We start from the raw sequence: 20,948 nt of genomic DNA, 5'->3' as shown, positions 1-20,948 counted from the left end.
GAGAAAGGAGGAGTTGCTTGTGGCTACATTGCTGAAGAGAGGTGGTAGTGACTTGTGAGTTTAATCATAATAGCCTGAAGGTTTTGGGCAATGAAGACAGTTTAGCTAGGGAGGCCTGGCTGTACCTTTATGTATTGTTAAGGTTATGGCACACAGCAGTTGTTTTAGGAACTGAGTACAAATGAGCTGTGTGGTGCAAGCTGCGTCTTGTAGCGATTGAGAAGACTGCAAATCAAAGTCCAATTAATAGAAGGGCCATAAATCCAGGGTTAAAAACAACCCTGTAAACTCAACATCTGTTATGCAAAGGCCCAGAGATGTGTGCTCTGACAGCAGGTTCCCAGCACCTGTGGTGAGTATAGGCAGCAGTTAAGGACCAGTCACCTACTCATCAAGGGCTGGGATTATCTGGGATGGGGAGAATCAAGACTCCTTTCTGACTAAAAGAGTTGTCACTCTGCTAACGCTAAGAGTGAACATGACAACATATATATTCTTATCTTTTTATAAAGGATACATTGTGCCTCCAGAAGGTGATCAGAGGGATGCTAAAGTACAGAAATGCTAAACTGCTGTATTGACATAACATAGAAACTGTCATAATTAAAAACTCTAATTTTCAGACAAAATATTTCATAAATGCTTTATGCAGTGTATTTATTTGCAAGGTTTTCAATTTTTACTATGTGTTTATTTTTCTAAGAAGTTGGATAACACTCTCTGGAAGTCTCCTGGTAGAATTTTCTGGAGTTTATGAATGCCTGGTTGTCAGGATTTTATGTACCCCAGTGCCTTTGGGGTTTAAGTCTGTGGATTAAACTCTGAAAATACAGCTTACTCATTTGTGCCTCGTGAAGAATTTCTCCTGTGAGCAATTCCTTCCCAGTCTGTTGCCTTCTTTATAGCAGGGCCCACTTGGTGCAAACAGGAGTAGACACAGTACCTTATGCCAGCTATCCTGATGGCCTAAGCAAGATAATTGGAAATTGCACAGTTATGGAAATGTTCACCAAAGACCCTCTGAGGATGAAAGAAAAGTTTTCATTAATAGCCTAACTGTGATAAAGTGATAGCAGTGATAAATCCTCTTTAGTGTGTATGTCTCATTGCTGTAGTATTCATAAAAATTGTGTGAGATTATGTTTACAACCTTTTTTTTCAAAAATGCCAAGAGAAAGCAATGGTACCAAGTAGCCCTATAAATCAGCCCCAGAAAGTAAAACAACAGAGAGAGGGATTAACTGCATTTAGGGAAACATTCAACACACTAGTCCTTCCCTAGCAATGCCAAAAGAGTGCTTAACAGAGCTGTTGTCATCTTTGCAGGATAATCAGTTCCAGAAGCATCATGTTTTAGAAATGTGTTAAATAATTGCCTACGCAGACACAATATAGGAGACAGAATACTTAAACTAGTGGACTTTTTACCTAATTTTTCTTTGAGGCAGGTCACTACTGAAATAAGTTTAACATGGGCTCAGCTTGGTCCTTAGGCAGAGGATTTAGCTCTTTCATTAATTTTTCATGGTTTAGGATAGAGGACAGTATATGGTATCAGGTATATGGGCAGGAAGGAGTGTTCCAGGACTCTTTTATATTTCAGTTGCCTCATTTAGCAGCTGTGTTTCCAATTCTAGTTGGGAATTGTTATTATGAAAAGGAATCCTAGAGAAGTGAAAAGTTACTGGCAGCCTTGGTGTTGCAATGGTGAATACTTCAGTTGTGTTTAAAGGTAGAGACATTACTGCTTACAAACTGCACTGAATTTACTGTCTGTGTATGTTTGGATGGCCCCAGGTACCTGAAGTCTATTGTAGAGACTATTTTGATATATCAGCATTATAAGAAACTGACCCCAGAGCAACATACAGCCAAACAAGAACTTGTGGACTTCTGGATGGATTTCCTAGTTGAAGCCACAAAGACAGATGTGACTGTAGTTCGATTTCCAGTAAGTGGCTGTTTTTTTGGGTCTTTGAGGCTTTTTTTGGTGATGTTTTTGGGGATGGGCTCTTTTAAAACAAATTGTGGTGTAAAGGAAATGAGCACAAAGCACTGCTTCTTTTTAGGTGGCCAGACTAACTGTTTGTCCAGAAGAAATATATTTGGCCTGAATCTTAGATTGATTTTAATTGAAATTGAATGCACGTGGGTACAAGAGGATTGCACAATGTGTTCCATACAAAATTAATGAGGAAAAAAGTCAAGATAGAATTTTGGTATTTATTGTTTGCTACCAATGGGTCTACTTCTAAAGCAAACATTTACAGTGTACTCCAGGTGATTATATATTAACTATATGGTGTTTTGAAAAAAAAAATTAATTAATTTCAGTCTTTTTCTGGCTCAGCAGACTTTGTATACTCTACTGCCAATTAAGATTGTGCCCTTTCAGAGGTTAAAAATCAGCCCAAACCGTCAGAAATCTATTGTTCCAGCTACTAGAAAATGCATTTCAACAGCATTGCACTATAAGTGTGTGTATATATATTTATTTCTGATTCCTTCCACAAAAAATTTGCTGAGAGTTTTTATTAGATGCCCCAGTGCTGCACCATGTATACAGTATCCTGAAAGTATACTGTAAATAAGTCTAAGTTTTCTGTACATTTAAACTGTATATGTCCAGGAAATATGGGTATTCCTTTCAGTTAACCATCAGCAAAACCAACTTTTTGTCTTAAATAGCAATTGCTATTGCCTCCCAGATAGTTAAAGTGCATACAGGTTTTTTGTACAGTTCATTTACCTTCCATGTGTTGATGTGCTAATAAACTGTTAGGAAGACTTCAATGTTGAACAGCAAGAGCTTCAGGTAAAAACAACATGAGACTGTGTAAAGAGCCTGGTTTTCCTTTTCTGATAACAGGTAGAAAGTTTTGCTGGGAAACAAAAGATACTTTGAATCTTCTGGGTTTTGTACAAGACAAGGCATAATCCTTTTAGATTTTAGATACTGGAATAGTTCAATTACATACTTACCATAGGCTCTGACATATAAAACTGTCCAAATAAAATTGTTTGAATTTTTATTAATATTAAGAGGCAAACCAAAGCTGATCACTGCAATAGCATGAACCAAAAGATAAACCCAGTGTCCACCCGGTTTGATGGTGCTGTACAGGAAGTTGGGTGGAGCATGGAGCTGACAAGGCCAAGGTCATCCCTGTATGGACTCAGTGATCCCTCCGGGTCCCTTCCAACTCAGTCTATTCTGTGATTTCGTGAACTGGCTACACTGGTGCTGCAGACAGAGATATGGGATTTCTCATAATACAAAAATTCTGTTTGTGGCTATTCAGAATGAAAATCACACAGTTCAACAAATCAACAAAATGAAAATTAGCAACTTCCTTTTCCCCTCCCTTCTCCCTGATCACAATTAATTTGTTATAAAAGAAGCTTTTTTCGTATTTCCTTATTGTGCATTGTTCTGTATATTCTGAGAGTTTGAGCTTAAGAGTTCCAGTGTCCATGGGCACTAAGTTAGCTGTTAGTTACTCTCTTATCCAGTAGCATCAGTGTCATCACTTAGGCCTTTAGAGGAAGAAATGACAGTGCATGGACAACTTGTTAAAGGATAAAGACCACAGTTTGTGAAATGGCTTAAATCAGATTTTATAAGTTGTAGGTGTCTGGAAATGTCAAGCAACACATTTTAATTCCCACTGCTTATAATTTACAGAGTTCAATGTGTAGGTACTTCTCAGAATTTTGCCTTGCACTGCTTCCAGTGTATCTCTGTGCTAATCAACTCTGAAGGAAGAACCATGGCTTAGATTTCACTCTAAGCCATGGCTCTCTTCAAGACTTTTTACTTTGATGTTTATATACTTTTTAAATAGATGTAGACCAACTTGTCCTAGTCAATCATTGTTGCATCTCATCTCTTTTAAATTATGCTTCTAGTTTTTGTTCTCTTATTCCACAACATTTCTATACTCTTCAGCTGTCAGCCTCTTGCAGTGGTACTTGTTACTTTTGAGAAAATAACTTGATCTAGTGGCTACAGTTCATGGTGGCCTAAATCAAAAGCTGTTCAGTTTAGCTCTAGGTTAATCTGTTTCTCTGCTTCACCCAAATATACTTCTACCAAAAGATGATAAAGGTGTACCATGAACCTTCTCCACATGGGAGATAGGCATTCTAGAGTGGCATTGTAGGAGACTGAATTGTGACAGAAAAACCTGACATTTAAAAAAAAAAATTTGCTAAATTGATACATGATACCAATGGACACATAATAGCCTTATGTAAAAAAAAAATTAAAGTAGTTTTTTGTTTTTTGGTTTTTTTTTTAATCTAAAAACTAGTGTGGCTAGTACCTAGTACCTAAATTTTAGATACCCAGTACCTAAAATTTTGCATTTTATTATTTCCCTGTTTTTCCTGCTATGGTATGACTAAAGAAATCGTTTTGACAGTTTTCAATACCTTTTGAAATTCTATCAATTTTGCACTAAGTATTGAATTTTTTTTTCTGCAAGGTATTAATATTAGAACCAACAAAAATCTATCAGCCCTCATATCTCTCCATCAACAGTGAAGCCGAGGAGAAGACAGTATCCATCTGGCATGTGCTCCCTGATGACAAGGTATGTTTGTAGTTGTAACTTTTTTCACAATTTAAAAGTATGCATGGTACATAAGGCATGCAGCATGTGACCAGTTGCATCTAATTATGACTCTAGAAAGTAGAGAAGTGTTTTAGTAACACACAGGAAGATGCTGAGATATTCTGCTGTGCTTAAGATTGTCCTGATTTTCAATGAATCTTTTGTTTCCCATCATTTTGCAAAATAACTTGCTTTTTCCTTCAGGTTGTTTTAAGCCATTGTATAATATACAGCAAATCTGTTGCTTAAGATTTCATAAGTAATTTACAATTTAATGCCATCATACCAATAATGTAGCATAAAATTACTTATGCTTACAGAACTATCTTCTTCCTGCCCTTGCAGTTTTACATGTCAACCGCCATAAATACTCCTTTAATATGAAAGTAATAGAGACTGATATGTTAAAATGGGAGCAGAATCAATCAAATGCCAAAGAAGTATTTGGCAGAAGGACAGATGGATGCTCTAGAAACTGAAAATTCTAAGAAGTCTGTACGTCAAGGTGTGAGATAACCAGAGATATTTGGAAAGGAGCTTAGAAAATCTGGAGATGGAAGTGGTGGGGAAAATCTAGAATGGTTATTACATTCGGGGATGTTTAGGAAGCATAATTTTGGCAAGAGGGATGACAGAGAGGACGTCATAGAACCTTAGAGAAGGAAGTCAGCAAGGGAAAATGAAGGACTATATGAGGAGTGAACAGAGACTCAGTCAGCTGGAGGCAGAACACCGGGGATGCTGTGATTTGTAACCAGCACTGTTCATTCTTCCATGGCAGCATTTTGTTTGCCTGCAGGATAGGACAATGAAGACCTTTTTTTCAGGTAACCATAGAATCATTTAGGTTGGAAAAGACCTTCAAGATCACCAGGTCTAATTGTTAACCTAACACTAACAAGTCCAATCGTCAGCTTTGCTGCTAGTAAAAGTTTTTGAACACAAAATACAGTGGCACTCTACTGCTTAGATTTTTTGTTGTGAGTTCATGAGAAAATGTAAATGGCAGCTGAAAAAGCATATTTAGAGAACAAACTGAAATGTTTGCCTAGACCAATAAATTCCTATTTATTTGTGGTTTATACTGACTGATGTTTTTTGAAGTAGGCTCAGCCTCTGAGAATAATTACAAAATAAATGTATGCGGTTCTTGGGCAAAATAAAAATTTACCATACAGTAAGTAATTATTTGTCAGAACTACAGACTTAATATTGCTATTCTAAAATACCTGTTTGGAAAGTATTTATGTATTCAGAATTTATTCTATTTAGAGACTACTTGAACATGCTTTTTTTTTTTTTCTGTTGTGGAATTTTTTGTGTGTATATTTGGTTCACCTCCAAACAATACTTTTCATTCTGTTAAGTGGCTTAATTGTAGTGTAAGAAGGAACATAGGACTAGAAGAAATTTTCTGGACTGTTGAGGTCTGTTCACTTCTGTTGCAGATACTTTCCCCTTATAATGTTTCCCATAAAGTGGTCAAGCTCTTTCTGAATATTAGTATAGGTTTCACAGTTCACCAATCATGCTGAAAAGTGGTTTGATAACTCCACTGCAACTGTAGAAGAACAAAGAGTGGAATATTGCTGGTGAAGTGAAAAGACCTTAAATCTTCTAGTTTTCAGTCTGAATTTGTTGACATTTCATACACATTTGTTCTTTTGCTAACAAAGTCTTTATATTAAGCAGTTTCCTTTCTCTCTCTGAGGTTTACCTGACAGAATTTTTAAGGAGAATCCTAGTGTCTATTACTGTGGGGATTTTGTGTGGTTTTCTTTTCAGGCAAAACAAGTAGGCTTGGTGTACTGGCCACACATGACACCTCATTGCCATGACTTTCCATGTTCTACTTAGAGTTAACCTTCCTTGAGCATGTGCACTCATATTCCAAAATATGCATTCATTTATCATTTAGCTACTGGGATATTTTGCCTGATACATTCAGCAATGATATTTTTTCATAGCTGTGTCATTTGGCTGCCCAGTTACCCTCTGTCTGGGAAAAGGATTTGAATGTATTAGTCTGTGCCTGTTTGGTGTTCAGAAGATAGGTAGCATGTTAAACATTTCTTTCCATTTCCCCCTTCTCCTTCCTGATGTCAGGCATGTGTATTTTCTGCAGAATAGTATTTTCCTATTTTTCTGGCCTTGTCTTAATCATTGGCACTAGACATTAAGTGAACTCCTTGTACTCTTGCTCTGGCCAGAATCCTTACTGTGGTGAGCTTATTGAGCAGCCAGGAGTCTGACTGATAGTCTGTACCCTGTGAGCCATCATACCCATTGAAAGAATGCAATGGGCAATTTGATAGTTACACCTTCAGCTGTACAATTATAGTCTGTTGCAATTTGTCAGAGTCCTTAGAATCCATCGGAAACCTCACAGGGAGAAAAAGGACTAGAAGAATTTGGAGCCACCACCTTCCTTTTCAGCTAAATATAACCAATATAATATTTCTCTTTGCTAAGATATTTTGTGAAGGAAAAGGATGTATTATCTGTCAGTCGACTGCACAGAGGAAGACTCATACTTTGGCCCTTAGTAGCCTGAAAACAAGCATTTTTGGGGTTGATTAAAAAGCAAGCACCACCTATCTCTGTTTCAAGGGCGTGTTAGACAGCTAGGCTTGGAAATGTCTTCATCTATCCAAGTTCAATCTAGCAACCATAGGTCTGTCAGAGCTTTTGCAATTCCTGCTTCAGATTTCAGTTCATCTTGGCCCATGAATTAATGGTTCTACTTGTTTTCCAGAGTTTAGTCAGTGCTCCAAGAATACGATCTGTGAGTTACAAAGTGTATGAACTTCCTTTCATGCACAAAGAAGCTGAGTTTCCATTTCACATCCAAACTGAAACTCAGTGGATTCTGCAGCTGGCACTTTTGTATTAAATAGACAAATGACAGTCAATACCAGGATAAATAATGTAGCCTCTTTCTTTTCTATTGCTATTTTGCTATGTATTTTAATATTTATGTTTTTAATAATACTGAGTTTTAGATAAACAACTGCCAAGAAAAATCAGACAGCATTTTATTTTGTAGAAGGCACATTACCTTCGCCTTGCTATTCCGTAATTTTAGCAGCCCTGCCCGCATGGGGTTAGAGGAATGCAACAGTGCTGTTTGTAAGTTTGAAATAGAACAGCCTGTCTCTGTTTTGCTTTGGCTTCTGAATCCATTTTGAGTTTTGTTTTGGGTAGTTGATGATTTTTTTGCCTAACCAAAGAACAGATGCTGAATTTGGATAGCACGCCTCGTATATTTACTCCAATGTATTCAAACCTTGGCATGATCATGAAGGGACATAACTTTCATTGCTTGAGAACTTTGTGTGATAATTAAGATTTAAGAGATTAATTTCACGTAGATGACAGGTAAAAAACCAATTCTAATGCTTCTTGTTATGGTTCTTGAGCATTTCTGCCACTCAGGACGTATATTTTAACTTAGATTTTAGATTATTTCCAATAGTGGGAATTGGACAAATACCAATAGTTAAGGTCTGAAGAGAGTTTGTAAGCATGGAAAATTGGAAACTAGCAGATTTTGTATATGAAGGGAGTTGTAAAAGGATATTCAGAAACCCCTCTTTGTTAGCATAGGGATTGAGTTGATCTTCCTTCATGTGAGAGAACCAGGCAACATTTCACAAACGTGCCATAACTAGCATCAGTTAGTACTTCCACTTTAAGATGCAAATCCAGCTTTTCCTAATATTGGACTACTCTTCTGTTCCTTTACTCCTTGAAAGAAAACCTTACCCCATTTAACATTGAAGAGATATGGAAGTTACTGCTTTTTACTTTACACTTATCGTAGTTATGGAACTTGTGCATCAAGAAAGATGTTTGCTTGTATTTTTGGTCCATTGTGTTAGGCATTCCATATTAGCATCACAGCATTTAATGTGATTTGAGCAGGAAGGAAAGAATTACAGAGGGGGGAAAAAATTGATGTAGGAATCATCATAGAAAGCTGTAATAGCTGGGAGAGTAATTTCCACCGTCATTTTCTGCACATCGTGCAACTATTTCAGTGGTGTATCTGTTCTGACTTCTGTATCTTTCACTATTCATTTTATATGCTACACTTTTTTCGGTCTTTTGGAATACATTTGATTATGTTTCTGTTTGACAGTATGCCCTCGCTCAGATCAGTAAAATGACAAATGAATTTCAGCTTCAGAAAGGAAAGATTCTTCAAATATGGGGCTTATTGTGATGAGATCCCAATGTTGCCGGGGCTGTGAGGTGGTGTAATTCCAACTTTTCCTGAAAGGAGAATGTTTTCTTTAGAAGATACAAAAGGCTTCTGTTTGCTACAGAAAGGTTTTAATAGAACATAAACGTAGAGCAATATAACTGTCTACAGAGAACTCAATTCTGCTGAATGTGACAGCTGTAAATCTGAAAGATCTGAAAATAAATGAGGACTGGCCCTTTGTGTTTTCATAAGGTGGCTTCTTTCTTCCAGCCATGTTTTCACTCCAGCAGCTCTTAGGAATTTTGGTGCATTTTTATTGCTCTCTTCTGGATTCCTAGTGAAATAGTCTCCTTTCTGTTTCCTTGGACACTTTTCCTTCATATTTGAGCAATTCTTTCTACTTTTCAAGAGTTTCCTACTTTGCTCTCCTGCATTAGGCTTTCTACTTGTAGCTCTCTCCACCTGGCCTTCCCCTACACTAAGGGATTGAGTGTGCAGAGCAAACTCTCATTATTGTCAGAGGTGGAATATTTTCCCCCCTCCTTTCCTGAGGATCTCGTGATCCCAAGTTCAGTATCCAAACAAGAGTATACTGGCATCCCTTCTGGTCTGCTCTTTTGAATGTTTTCTAAAATAGTAAATTATGCTTGCAGCATAAACAGTGAAGAAATAACCCAAATTCCTTTTCTGTCAAACTTCTATTACAGGTGGAAAAAAATGCCTTGAAAAATAGATGTTAACAGATAATGAACAAATAGATTATTGTCATTTCAGTGTTTCCCTTTCCATCTCATGAGTTTCATTCTAGAAGATATTTCTACTGGCTCTTCATATAAAGGAGGAATATTTTGTTTGTTTAGTTATTTTTTACTGTGTGTTACAGAAAGGCATCCATGAGTGGAACTTCTGCGCTGCTTCTATTAGGGGGGTAAGGTAAGTTGTTTCCTTTTTTTTGTTTTGAAATAAAAGGAGTAATTGAATGAATTTTGAATTATGCTGCTGCTGTGGACCTTGGAGTGGTAGTGATATTTTATCACTGCTGTAACCTCTTGCAATCTATTCTTCACCTTAGTCTGTTTTTTTCTGTTCCCTAGGATTTATCTATATTTGTTATCCTGCGACTTTCCACTTTCCTTTTAGTGTAATTGGATAAAAAAGGTCCAGAAAACTTACATTTTTAAAATAGTCATTGCTCTGTTCTAATAATAACTGTTCCATACACAGAGTTGTTGCTATGTCTGCAGGACGTTTTTGCACAGATGGATGATTCTTTTTCCTTCCAAAAAGTAACTTAAAAACACCAAACTATCAGTAGGCACGAAAATTCAATTCTGTGGGATTCAGCTTATTTTAGGGAAAAATTGCAACAATATGCTTAGTTCAGTCTGGTTTGGGTTTTGGCTACAGTATGTTTTTGTGTGCTTCTAAAGAAAAAGAGGGAAAGAAAGAATTTATTTATTTATTTAGTGTAGTTTTGGTTTTTCCTTCCCTTTATTAAGCCATGCTGTGGTCAGTACAGTTTCTAGTGCAACCTCCTGCTTTGGTTATTTAAACTGTGAATTATAATTTAATTTTTCAATTGATTTTCCAATCTGTTCATCTGAACAGATGTCCAAAACAACTCAGATGACTTTACAATGAGCCAAGAGTCACTGTGAATTCTTAGAGAACTCTCTGGCTCCTTCCATGAGGGGCTGCAGGGGGAAATATTTATCTTATGCAAGCATGAAGCTGAATGAGGTTTTTTCTTCTTCTTTTAAATATATGCAAGTTTCTGATCACTTAATTTTTCAGTGTTCTACAGGGTTTTTTTCCTACTTTTATGAAGGCAAGTATTGTTTGGAGTGGGTGAGTCTGCAGAACTAGGCCTGCTTCTCATCTATTTTTGTATCAAGACTATTTTTGGCTATTTTGAGGCTCCTAGACTTAAAGCTGTCTAGGAAGGGGCAGTTCCCAGCTTTATAAGGATTCTCAGCCTTTCTAGACTAGTAAGAGTCAGCTTTAGAAATGCAGCCTTAATGTACAAAGCAGGTCTTTGTACATGATCTTGGAGGCTTTTATGACAAAGGCCTCCATAAATATTTATGGTACTCCACAAGGAGACAGCGGGTCTGAAGAGACACCTGGCTTTGAAATGGCTCACGTTTTTGGTAAATACTTCACTGCAGTGACAGACGGTCACTTCTTCTGCATGCCGTGTAACAGCCAGCATAATCAGCAGTTTGTTTCACAAGTAGTAGGGTTCAGCTCTCAGGAGCTGCAAAACAACTTGGAATGTATGTAGAACTCCCTGAGCAGAACAGTGCTAAATCACACTCTGTATGCGGGAAGTCATAGGAGTTGGCTTTGGAGTAAGAAACTCATCGATTAGCGGTTTGTGTGCCAATGTAAATACCTCTGATTCTGCCATATGCCCTCTTGACCTCTTAAATACAAGTGTTTCTTATTGAATCAGCCCAGAAACTGCTGTTATTCTTTAAAGGATTTGTCAGAGCTTTTGGAACATGGCTGTTTCTTCAAGGTACTTTGCATCTTAGGTTATCAAGCAAAGTTTCTATTCTTCTGCAGAGCTGGCAGCATATGAGCAAGAAGGTAGGAAATTTATTTTTCCAGTGGAAGATTTAGTGGCTGTCTGAAGTTTGCTAGACTACAAGTTGGCTTTTACTCACTGTTCAGGAGAAGTTCTGGATTATGAAATAACCACTACTCGTGTTGTTTCTGTGGGAGTGTGCTTCAGAGGTCTGCATCCTGTTTCTTTTGTAGCTCAAGAACGTAGACAAGCTTGAGACAAGGATATTTGTTTTCCATCCCAAGCTCTTGGAGCTTTGAATCTCATCAGACTACTTAATTACAACAAGAGGTGCCTGTACTGCTAGACTTCTCGAAAACACACTGAAGTTCCACACAGTTCCTTTTCTGTGATTCCTGCCAGTGTTCACCTGTTGAATCTGCTGCTTCTTCTGGATGTGCTAGTAATCAGTAGTTACAGCATTTGCAGTATTTCTTATTGACTAAGGGGAGTTCTGGATGCACATGAGCTGGGCACAAGGCCATGCTGCTCTTGCTTCCCCATGTGTTTGTGGAGTTTAGCAAATTCAGCCCCAGTTCTGCTGTCACAGATGTCAGTGGATACTACTTCTGCTTGGGCACTGTCAGAGTGAGGCATTTCCTGAGCAAATTATCCTGTGTCTTTTTATAATTCAGGTGATTTTTTAGTCTTCCTTTTTCTAGTTTAGCTTTTTTTTCTTTTTTTTTTTCCCAGGGAGGAAAGCAACATATAAGCAACGTAAACCCTCACTTAAAGGTCTTAAATATTTATGAATTTCCCTGGCCTATGTGTACACTCCACATTCTTACCCTTTTATTCACTGCTGTGTTTGTCAGTGGTTTCTGGGCATGTCAGGTTTCAGCTAACAATTTAGTCAGTCAAATGTTTCACTGCACATGGAAATTGAATGAGTAATTCTATTAATATCAGTTACTCCAATTCTAGAGAGTTTACTTTTATGCTTGAAAAGCTTGAATTAAAAGTTAGTTTATAAGCTCAGGATGGTGACTGTCTCCCTAAATGTGTGCACTAGTTAGCATTTATGAATTTTCCTAACGTGAAAATAAATGAGTCACCACACCCAGAGACAAATATTCTTACAATGAAGCTCACTCTTTTCATAAGTAGCTTTATGAAGGGCAGACACCCCAGATTGTCTAAAGAGTCATTTGTTCATCAAAACTTAGAGGGTTTTACAATAGAGCAACCATGAAGGAGAGCAAGTATCAGACAATCTTAAACACCTGTTAAAGGCTCAATATTCCAAGTATTTCCTGATACTTAAAAAAATTCACCCAGTTACATTAATCAAATCATCAATCCTTTGGTACAACATAATACATAATTCTACTTTATTGTGCTACAAATTAAGTAGTAACACGATGACTGTCTTGATCCATCTAAAATAGATTGATTTCACTAGGACTATGGATTTTTTCCAGTATACTAATAAGCTTAATAAGGAGACTTAATTTGTCTTGGTTTCTCAAATACTGCATTATTTTCCCTTGTAACACCTCTAGCCATTTCCCTTCATCCTGTTCCAATATAGTGAGAATCAATTATACTGCATCAGCTTGACAGCTGGCACTCAATATGTAACAAAGTTAAAGAAAGAGCTATTTCAAATTACATTTAATATTTTCTATAAGGAGCAGAGTAATGACATGCATACAAAACAGTTCTGGTGAATGAATATCTTTGCACGAACTGCCGCCTACTTGGGGTGGAAAACTGGCAACTGTACAAGAGTTTGCACCTCTTCTGTTTTTGCACTGAGACATTCATGCATCCATAAGAAAATGGCATACATGCCTCCTCTTTTATCTTTGCTCTGCAGTTATAGCAGATAAAACCAAAACTGAAGGAAGACGTGAGCGGGCAAGTGTAATAAAGTAATTCACCTCATATTTAGATGCTGACTTAATTTAAAACCACTTTTCCTACTTACTATCAAGGTACCAATTAGCAAGGAGCTGAGTAGAAAATTTTGTGTTCAAAATTGAGCTGTGGCTGATGTCTAAAGCACAAAGAACTCTTTATTTCAGTTCAAAGTCTAACTTTCTAATATGATCCTTAAAGGACGTTTCACTCTGGTTGCAGGCCCTTACCTAAATGTACTGAAGACAAAAATGTCATAGGTCAATGGAAATCTTCCTATGAATTTCTTTGCTCCCACTATTTGTTGAGCAATGTGTAGACTAGCGGGGCAAGCTGAATGATAGCGAACATCAGAATGTGAACTTTGGAGGATACAAAAGAGTGATTTTACAATAAGGAAAAGCTGTGGATTCTCAGATTTAATCTTGTGCTTTCCCATGTTAAATGGGTTGATCTGTATGGTTTGACAAAGCTGGTAGAAGTCTAAATGCATCTTTCAACAACTTTCTTGGCTGTTCTTTCAGCATTTCAAAGTTTGAAGAACGATGCTGTTTCTTGTATGTGCTGCACAACTCGGATGACTTTCAAATCTATTTCTGCACAGAACTTCATTGTAGAAGGTGGGTCACAGTGTTATTTCAAAAAGCCATGGCCTGTGATGGGATAGATCCCTGCATGCACAACGGGGACTGACTGTTTCAGAACTATGGGAAAGTTGATCTGAGCGTCCTCAGTGATCAGTGTGTTTTGTGTTAAAGCTTAATGCACAGCACCCTGTGTACCTTAATACACTGGAGATCTGATGTGTGAAGGGTCAAAGAACAAGCTCAGGCAAACATTAGAAGCAACTACAATTATAAATCCAATTATTTTTTACACACACCTTTCTGGGATTAGTTTTGTGATACTTACAATATTACATTTTACTAAAAATGTGTGCCCCCACTTAAACAAAGCATCCTAAACTTTAGAAGGACTTATTGAAGTGGGAACATTTAGAGTAACAACAAAGTCTGGTCAAGTTTCTCTGTAACTGTAAATACAGCTTTAGTTACAATTAAAACCAACATACTTGATTTCCTTTATATTAGCATATGTTTACATAAATAAGATTGTTCTTCTGTCCCTGCAGGAAACTTGGCAAAGCTTTGTTGCACAAAATTAGGGGTGTCTCAGTTTCTCGAAGCTGTGTTTCTGCTCCACAAGCTTGAGGGTGTGGTGTTGAATTGATCCTGGAAGCATTCCCAAAAGAAATTTCACACCTTTTTGTGCTAAAATGGCTGCAAATTTGCCTAAAAGCACTGCAGAGATCTCTATTAAATGACTGGATGCACCTCAAAGCCCAACTTCTAGCTTGTCCTTCATCCATTCCAGTTCATGTAGGTTCTTTACCATGTTCATTCCCCTTCTGAAGAGATAAGTAAGCAATACCTTAGCATGACATGGTTTTTGTACTTGTCTTCTTTCAAAATGGTAGAATTTATAATAGTATTTTTTTAAATGAAAAGTTATGAAATCCTTTCCATTCAAGGAAAAACTTGAAGCTAGTATTCCTACACTACAAAAGCTCTTCCAAATAGCAAAACTTCCCAGCACTTCTCATGATGCTTCAGTGCTTTCAATGGACATAAAGAAATGTGGTATAGGATGAGCATTTCAACTGAGCTGTGGATTTTGAAATACTTATTCCACTGGTAATTTCAGATATCGTGGATTTTTTTGCACATGCAAAAGGAGTGGAAAAACTTCAGATTTTGATGGCTAAATAACCATGTAAACAAAATTTTTCTTCTGCAAGAAATGCAAACTTGAATACTGAATTTATACTGGCTGTATAAATTGTACTTATATATACATTGTTATTACATAATATGTAGTCATATAAAATAATAATTACTGTACTTAATTCCTCTCTTGATCCCTTCATTACTTTGTTCCTATACTGTCTTAAGTTACTGTCTCAAGTTACTGTCTCAAGTGTGTGTTTGCTTTTTTCCTCTCCTTTTTATTTTTGGTACAGATTTTTTGACATGGTGAACAGTATCACTGAAGAAATGGGGAAGACTACAGAGGAAGGGGAATGTGATGGAGACTCTCTTGAGGTATTTGTGCTTTTTTTTCTCTCAACATACAAAATTATGGGCTTCTAGTCTAGCGCTTCTCTGAAGTAAATTATTCATTCCTTTTCTAGGGATTAATGAAGTTAATTAGTGAAGTTACCGTTTACACTGTGTTCTCACCTGGAGTTTTATCTGGACACACACATAGTTGGAGAGGGAGTACTGGACTATTGGGTGCAATGCAGTTCTTAAGGTGATTAAGCCTTCTTTGAGGTGGCAAGGAGCAGAATAGAATACCTAAGCCCCTGTCCTATCACATGAAATTCTGATGTCTTGAAGCTCTAGAGACATCCATAACTAACTGAGAGAGTCAGTGCTATGTGATGAATACAGACAGCTCTCTGTCCCCGTTTTGATGTTAGAATTTTATAACACGTTTTATAACATTCTCTCTCTGAAATCAGAGGTTGAACACAGGGAAACCACTGGGGTGACTTGTGGCAGAGAAAAAGAGCCTCTGTGGAGAACCTTAGGGTGCCTGTTTGTTTATTTTAGCAAAAAGAGAAGCAGTGGGTGACTTCATTACAGTGGTAAGTATTTTTGCAGGAAAAATAGCAATGTGCTAATGGTCTCTTTACTCTGTTGAATAAAAATGTAATTTAAAAATGGAAACAAAAAAATTGAATTAAGGGGCATGACTACCATGAGAATAATTCATTGTTTAAACAAACTACTGAAAGAAGTAGCCAATTCTTTCTTTTATTAAAAAGATAGCTGTCTTTATATGGAAGAAAATAAAAAAAAATATTTGAACTAGGCCTAAGCTACTGGGTTTAGCACAGGAGTGAGCTTGTGAAATTCAGTGTCTGTGTTACACAAGGGGACCCATTGGTAATCTCTCTAACAAATGTTTTGGGGCTGGCCTTAGACTGTTTGAAATTCAAACTCAGCTGAAACCACGCTTAATGCACTGCAGTGCTGACTAACCTCCACTGGCACAGTCTGCTGGCAGACCTGGCAGTGTCAGAATTGAGGCTGTGCTGGTTTTGGAAGCCGTGGGGAGGTCAGGAGAGCCCCTGGGAGGAATGAAGCGTGTCCTGCCTTGCTCCCTGTGCCCGAGCAGCAGCCGGGCTCTCCCTGTGGCGCAGAGTGAGTGCCCTCTGTTGTAGGCTCTGCTTGCGCAGCTCCTGCTGGCAGAGCTGCTCTCTGAGACACGATTTGGAACTGCACCGACTGGGTACAGCCCAACTCGGCTCTTCCCTGAGAAGGCTACCTCAGAAGCCACGGGGGAAACATCGGTGTGTCTGCACGGCATCCCAGTCATCATCTTAAAGTGTTATTTTTCCTTCATCCTCTGTGTTCTGCAGAAAGCTACTGGCATCTTGGATGCCTCAGTTACGATCACAGGGTCAGGTGGAATAAGCGTTACCCTGCTCTATTTCATGTTGTTGCTGTTTGCTCTGCAGTATGATTATGAGTATGATGAGAATGGTGAGCGAGTCATTCTGGGAAAAGGAACGTACGGCATTGTGTATGCAGGACGAGATCTGAGCAATCAAGTCAGAATTGCAATTAAGGAAATCCCAGAGAGAGACAGCAGGTATAGTAACTCTGGCTAATTCCAAATTTTGGGCATTACATGATTTCATCATTAATGTGTTCAATCAATTTGCTGATCAAAGAGTGCATCTTCGACAAAGCTGCCAATAAATTACCTGTCTGCGGTATATAGTAGTGTTCCCTTTCTTTGTAATTAAATGTTTCCAAGTTGTGGAGTAGATTGTGATCACAATTGAGAATTTAGATGTTTGTTGGGTTTGGTACTAGTATTTTTTCTTTGAAGCAAAATAAATCTAAACAAAAAAACCCACTGAAGTGCAAAATATTACTTCAAACACCTGGTCATGAGCCCTGTCTACCTAGACATACTCTGGCATGTCCTCATAAAAGACCTATTGAAATTCATTATTTGTGCAGTCCTTTAAAATTCTGGGCCTGAATTTTTGATAAAGACATTTTTCTTTCTTCTTTTTGCACCAAATATTTTGAAGCCTCATTAGAATAAATCATGTGGAATAATCTCTTTGTTAATTTTTTTTAAATGCTGAGTGTCTCTGTATGTGTAACCCTCTCTCCTGTGTTAAGTTTTCCATGTAAGGACCAACCATTTCATGTCCTTAGTATTTGTGTATATGAAGTCTACCGGTCTTCATAGTCTTATGCTATTTTGTATACACAGATTTCCACAAATAGTATGATAAAAGTGATATGAAATCTAAAGAGTTTCCAAAGGAAACTGATTGTATTAAACTGTCAAGCTTAGCTCAGTTTCTTCTTCATGGGTCTGTCTTTTTGGTTATTCTGTTCTGACTTATTTTTTTCTTTGATGTTTAAAAATTAGCACTTCTTGATCTTTTGGAACTCATTTATAGATTGGCTGGTCAAATGGATATGTGGTTTAATAATTTCTCCATTCTCATAATGTCTTAAAGGTACTAGAACTTAGATTATGGAGAGGGGAATCCTTCCATCCTCTATATTGTTATTCCCAATTGAACTTCAATATATGTTATGATTTCCCAGAAAGTATGGCCTTATTGCATAAAACAATCTGTTGACCCAAAATAGTTGCAACTTTTGTGTATGTTAGAAGAAATTTTCTTGTAACAACTGTGATTAATAGAAAGATAGTCTGAATACAGCAGTAACTACTTCAAAGAAAAAAAAATCCAGATTTTTCTTCTCCAATACACATTTTAAAAGAATTTTTAACAGAAAAGGTTTCAGGTTCAGTGTGCGAAGGGTACCACAAAAAGAGATTGTTAGGAGGCTGTTAGTCTTTCATCAAAATGTTTAGAGGCTTCCAGAAAGAATTTCTAGTATTATTCTTTTAATAGCAAAGTAAGAAAAATTTATTAATTCATTTAAGGTTAGTTGTAACACGATCTTTTCACACTTTGAAAGAAGTCTATAGAAAGAAAACAATCTGTGAAGTTAATTTGTATTATTTTATAAGTAAGAATTACCACCTTTTGAATTTGTGAAAAATATTTAAGTTCTGAGTCAGGCAGGGCTGGAAATTAAAATATTTCCTGCAAAAAACCGTGAGTCTTCAATTTTGCTATATGTTGAATAAAAGCTATCGAATAATATACTTGTCAGGAAATGTTAGACTACAGAGACACATTCTCCATTCCAACAAAGAGGAAGCCAGGAAAAAAAAGCCAGGACAGCTGCTTGAAGGAAAAAGCATCTCCTGGAAAACTCAGACATAAAAAGGAAGCCTACAAAGGGTGGAAGCAAGGACACGTAGCCTGGGAGGAATACAGAGAAATTGGATATTGTCTGAGCAGCCAGGGATCAGGTTAGGAAAGCAAAAGTACCTAACAGAATTGAATATTGCCAGGGATGTCAAGGGCATCGTGAAAAGCTTCTGTAAGTACATGGTGATAACAGAAAGGCTGGGGAGCATGTGGACCTTCTCCAGGAAGAAACAGGAGGCCTGGATATCCAGGACATTAGAAGGCTGAGTCTTCAACAATTGCTCCTGCCACACCACCCAAGCCACAGGAGGGAGATTCTCATTGGGAGAATCAAAAATCACCCTCTGTAGAAGATCAGGTTTGAGGCCATCTGAGGAACCTGAACATGCACATGTCCATGGGGCCTGAAGAGTTGCATCCATGGGTTCCCACTGACCAGAAAAGGGAAATAAACCCTCTGTTTTTAAAAAGGGAATAAGGAAGACCCAGGGAACTTAATGAAGGTTTCACCTCTCCGCTGATTTTGATCATGGAATAGGTGCTCTTTAAAACTGTGTTAAGGCACATGGAAAATAATGAGATGATTGGTGACAGCGGACGTGGCAACACTAAGGGCAAATCACACCTAACAAATCTGGTGGCCTTCTGTGACAGGGTTACAGCAGTGGCAGATAAGGGAAGAGTGACTGACAGGCCCAGTTCAGATAAAGCCCTGAGCAACTTGGTCCAGTGGGAGATATCCTTGCCCATGTCAGGAGGATTGGAACTTTAAAGTCTCTCCCTAACTCCAACCATTCTATGATGATGATTAAGAATTTTTGTTCATACCATTTAAAGTCTTCTAGTGATTAAATTCTAAAGCAAAAAGTGCTTCATCCTAGGGAAAAATTTTCTTATGGCTTTACTTTGTTTGAAAAATTATTTTGTTGCTCAAGTCTCAACTGTGCTGTTTAAAAGTGCAGGAAGAAGTATTATAATGGTCTTTTTGCTGCTGCTCAGAATTAATATCTCATTAGCAGAACTCAGGAATACAGTCTTTGATTTTGCATTTCTGTATGACTAACAATGTAGTCAGAATATTTATAATCATGTGGAGAGGTAAGACAAAAGTCAAATTAGTTTTTAGTAAACGGACTCAGAGTTGCATAATCATACTTTTCATTAACCAAATAATTATTTTCTGCAACAGTTCTCCAGTGGGATTTTCAGATGATCACTTTTCTTTTCTTTTCCCTACACTATATTAAGAGTTCAACCTCCACTGGTAGCTTGATGCTCTTTGAGGGAGAGGTGATAAAAGGGAGTGGAAGTCACAGGTACTTTTCCCATAACAACCTCAATTGCAAATGCTGCAAGTACTTTTCACATTTGGACTGACAGAAGGAGGTCAGTGTCCTTCATGTATTTCAGCTACCCTGAAAGTGTTGCCACAGATGTTAGTGCGTTAGAGAAGATAGCTGCCAGACTGTCAGCATATTGTCTACATTTTGCCAGAAATAGACAGAAAATACACAAAATCTGGCAGCTGACCCACCTCCAAGGGAAGGGTTAGGGCCAGCCTAAGTTAGGAAGAGTCTCAGGATGGAACTAATACATTACCTCAGCACATCAGCTGCTGAATTCTGGTGGTGTTCAACACTGGAGACAGATCCTGACTCCAGAAACTTTCTTGCCAAAAAGACTGTTGAAAAGCATATCTCTTAAAAATACTTTACCTTGGACTAAATTGAATTAGGTAAAGTTGTTTCAATCTGTTGTTTTAAATATATCTTGATTAATTATTTCTGTTTTCTTACTCTGATGCCCCATGTAGACTTCAGCAAAGGCTTCTACCATAAAATTTAAATGGTGATTAATTTTCATTATTGAACTGTTTTTATTTATACACTAGCTTTATAGTTTAGTAGTTCACTTTGGCACCAATATGAATCCAACCACTTTCACAACTGTTCTCTTGGAATTAGAGTGGAATGTAGTTTATTTTTCAGAATTTTTTTTTTTCCTCACTCTATGTACGTTTGTAACATTCATATGTATGAATACACAATATTATATTTTTTAATATATTATTTGTATTTACATATGAACACATAATATTTTAGTATGTGCTGGTCACAAACAGTGTTGTTAAATTCATTTAACAAATACTCATTTTCAAAGTAAGCTGTTTCAAGGCTTTTTTCACCAAGATGAAGAATAAACTGCTTCTTTACTTTCCAGGTACTCCCAACCTCTGCATGAAGAAATAGCTTTGCACAAGCATCTCAAACATAAGAACATTGTCCAGTATTTAGGTTCTCTTAGTGAGAATGGCTTCATCAAAATATTCATGGAACAGGTGCCAGGTGGTAAGTTTTGGGAGAAGACTGGTTT

The 20,948-nt window shown here is 37.4% G+C and overlaps 1 protein-coding gene across 1 annotated transcript in view; it reads left to right on the top strand.

The window, feature by feature from the left end:
• The window catches only part of MAP3K5 (mitogen-activated protein kinase kinase kinase 5), a 97,905-nt gene that overhangs the window by 55,912 nt on the left and 21,045 nt on the right, over nt 1-20,948 (top strand). Inside the window, exons 10-16 of the mRNA XM_054279289.1 lie at nt 1,798-1,951; nt 4,488-4,595; nt 9,707-9,756; nt 13,777-13,872; nt 15,273-15,354; nt 16,779-16,912; nt 20,796-20,923. Of these exons, the coding sequence (XP_054135264.1) occupies nt 1,798-1,951; nt 4,488-4,595; nt 9,707-9,756; nt 13,777-13,872; nt 15,273-15,354; nt 16,779-16,912; nt 20,796-20,923 (752 nt within the window). The remainder of the gene's footprint in view (nt 1-1,797; nt 1,952-4,487; nt 4,596-9,706; nt 9,757-13,776; nt 13,873-15,272; nt 15,355-16,778; nt 16,913-20,795; nt 20,924-20,948) is intronic.

This window comes from Melozone crissalis, unplaced genomic scaffold (genome assembly GCF_028551555.1).
Source record: "Melozone crissalis strain CALT ecotype California unplaced genomic scaffold, PUWL_Pcris_2 ptg000027l_1, whole genome shotgun sequence".
In the NCBI taxonomy this organism is placed as follows: domain Eukaryota; kingdom Metazoa; phylum Chordata; class Aves; order Passeriformes; family Passerellidae; genus Melozone; species Melozone crissalis.
The sequence above is the reverse complement of the archived record's forward strand: the minus strand, read 5'-3'. Positions and strand labels throughout refer to the sequence as shown.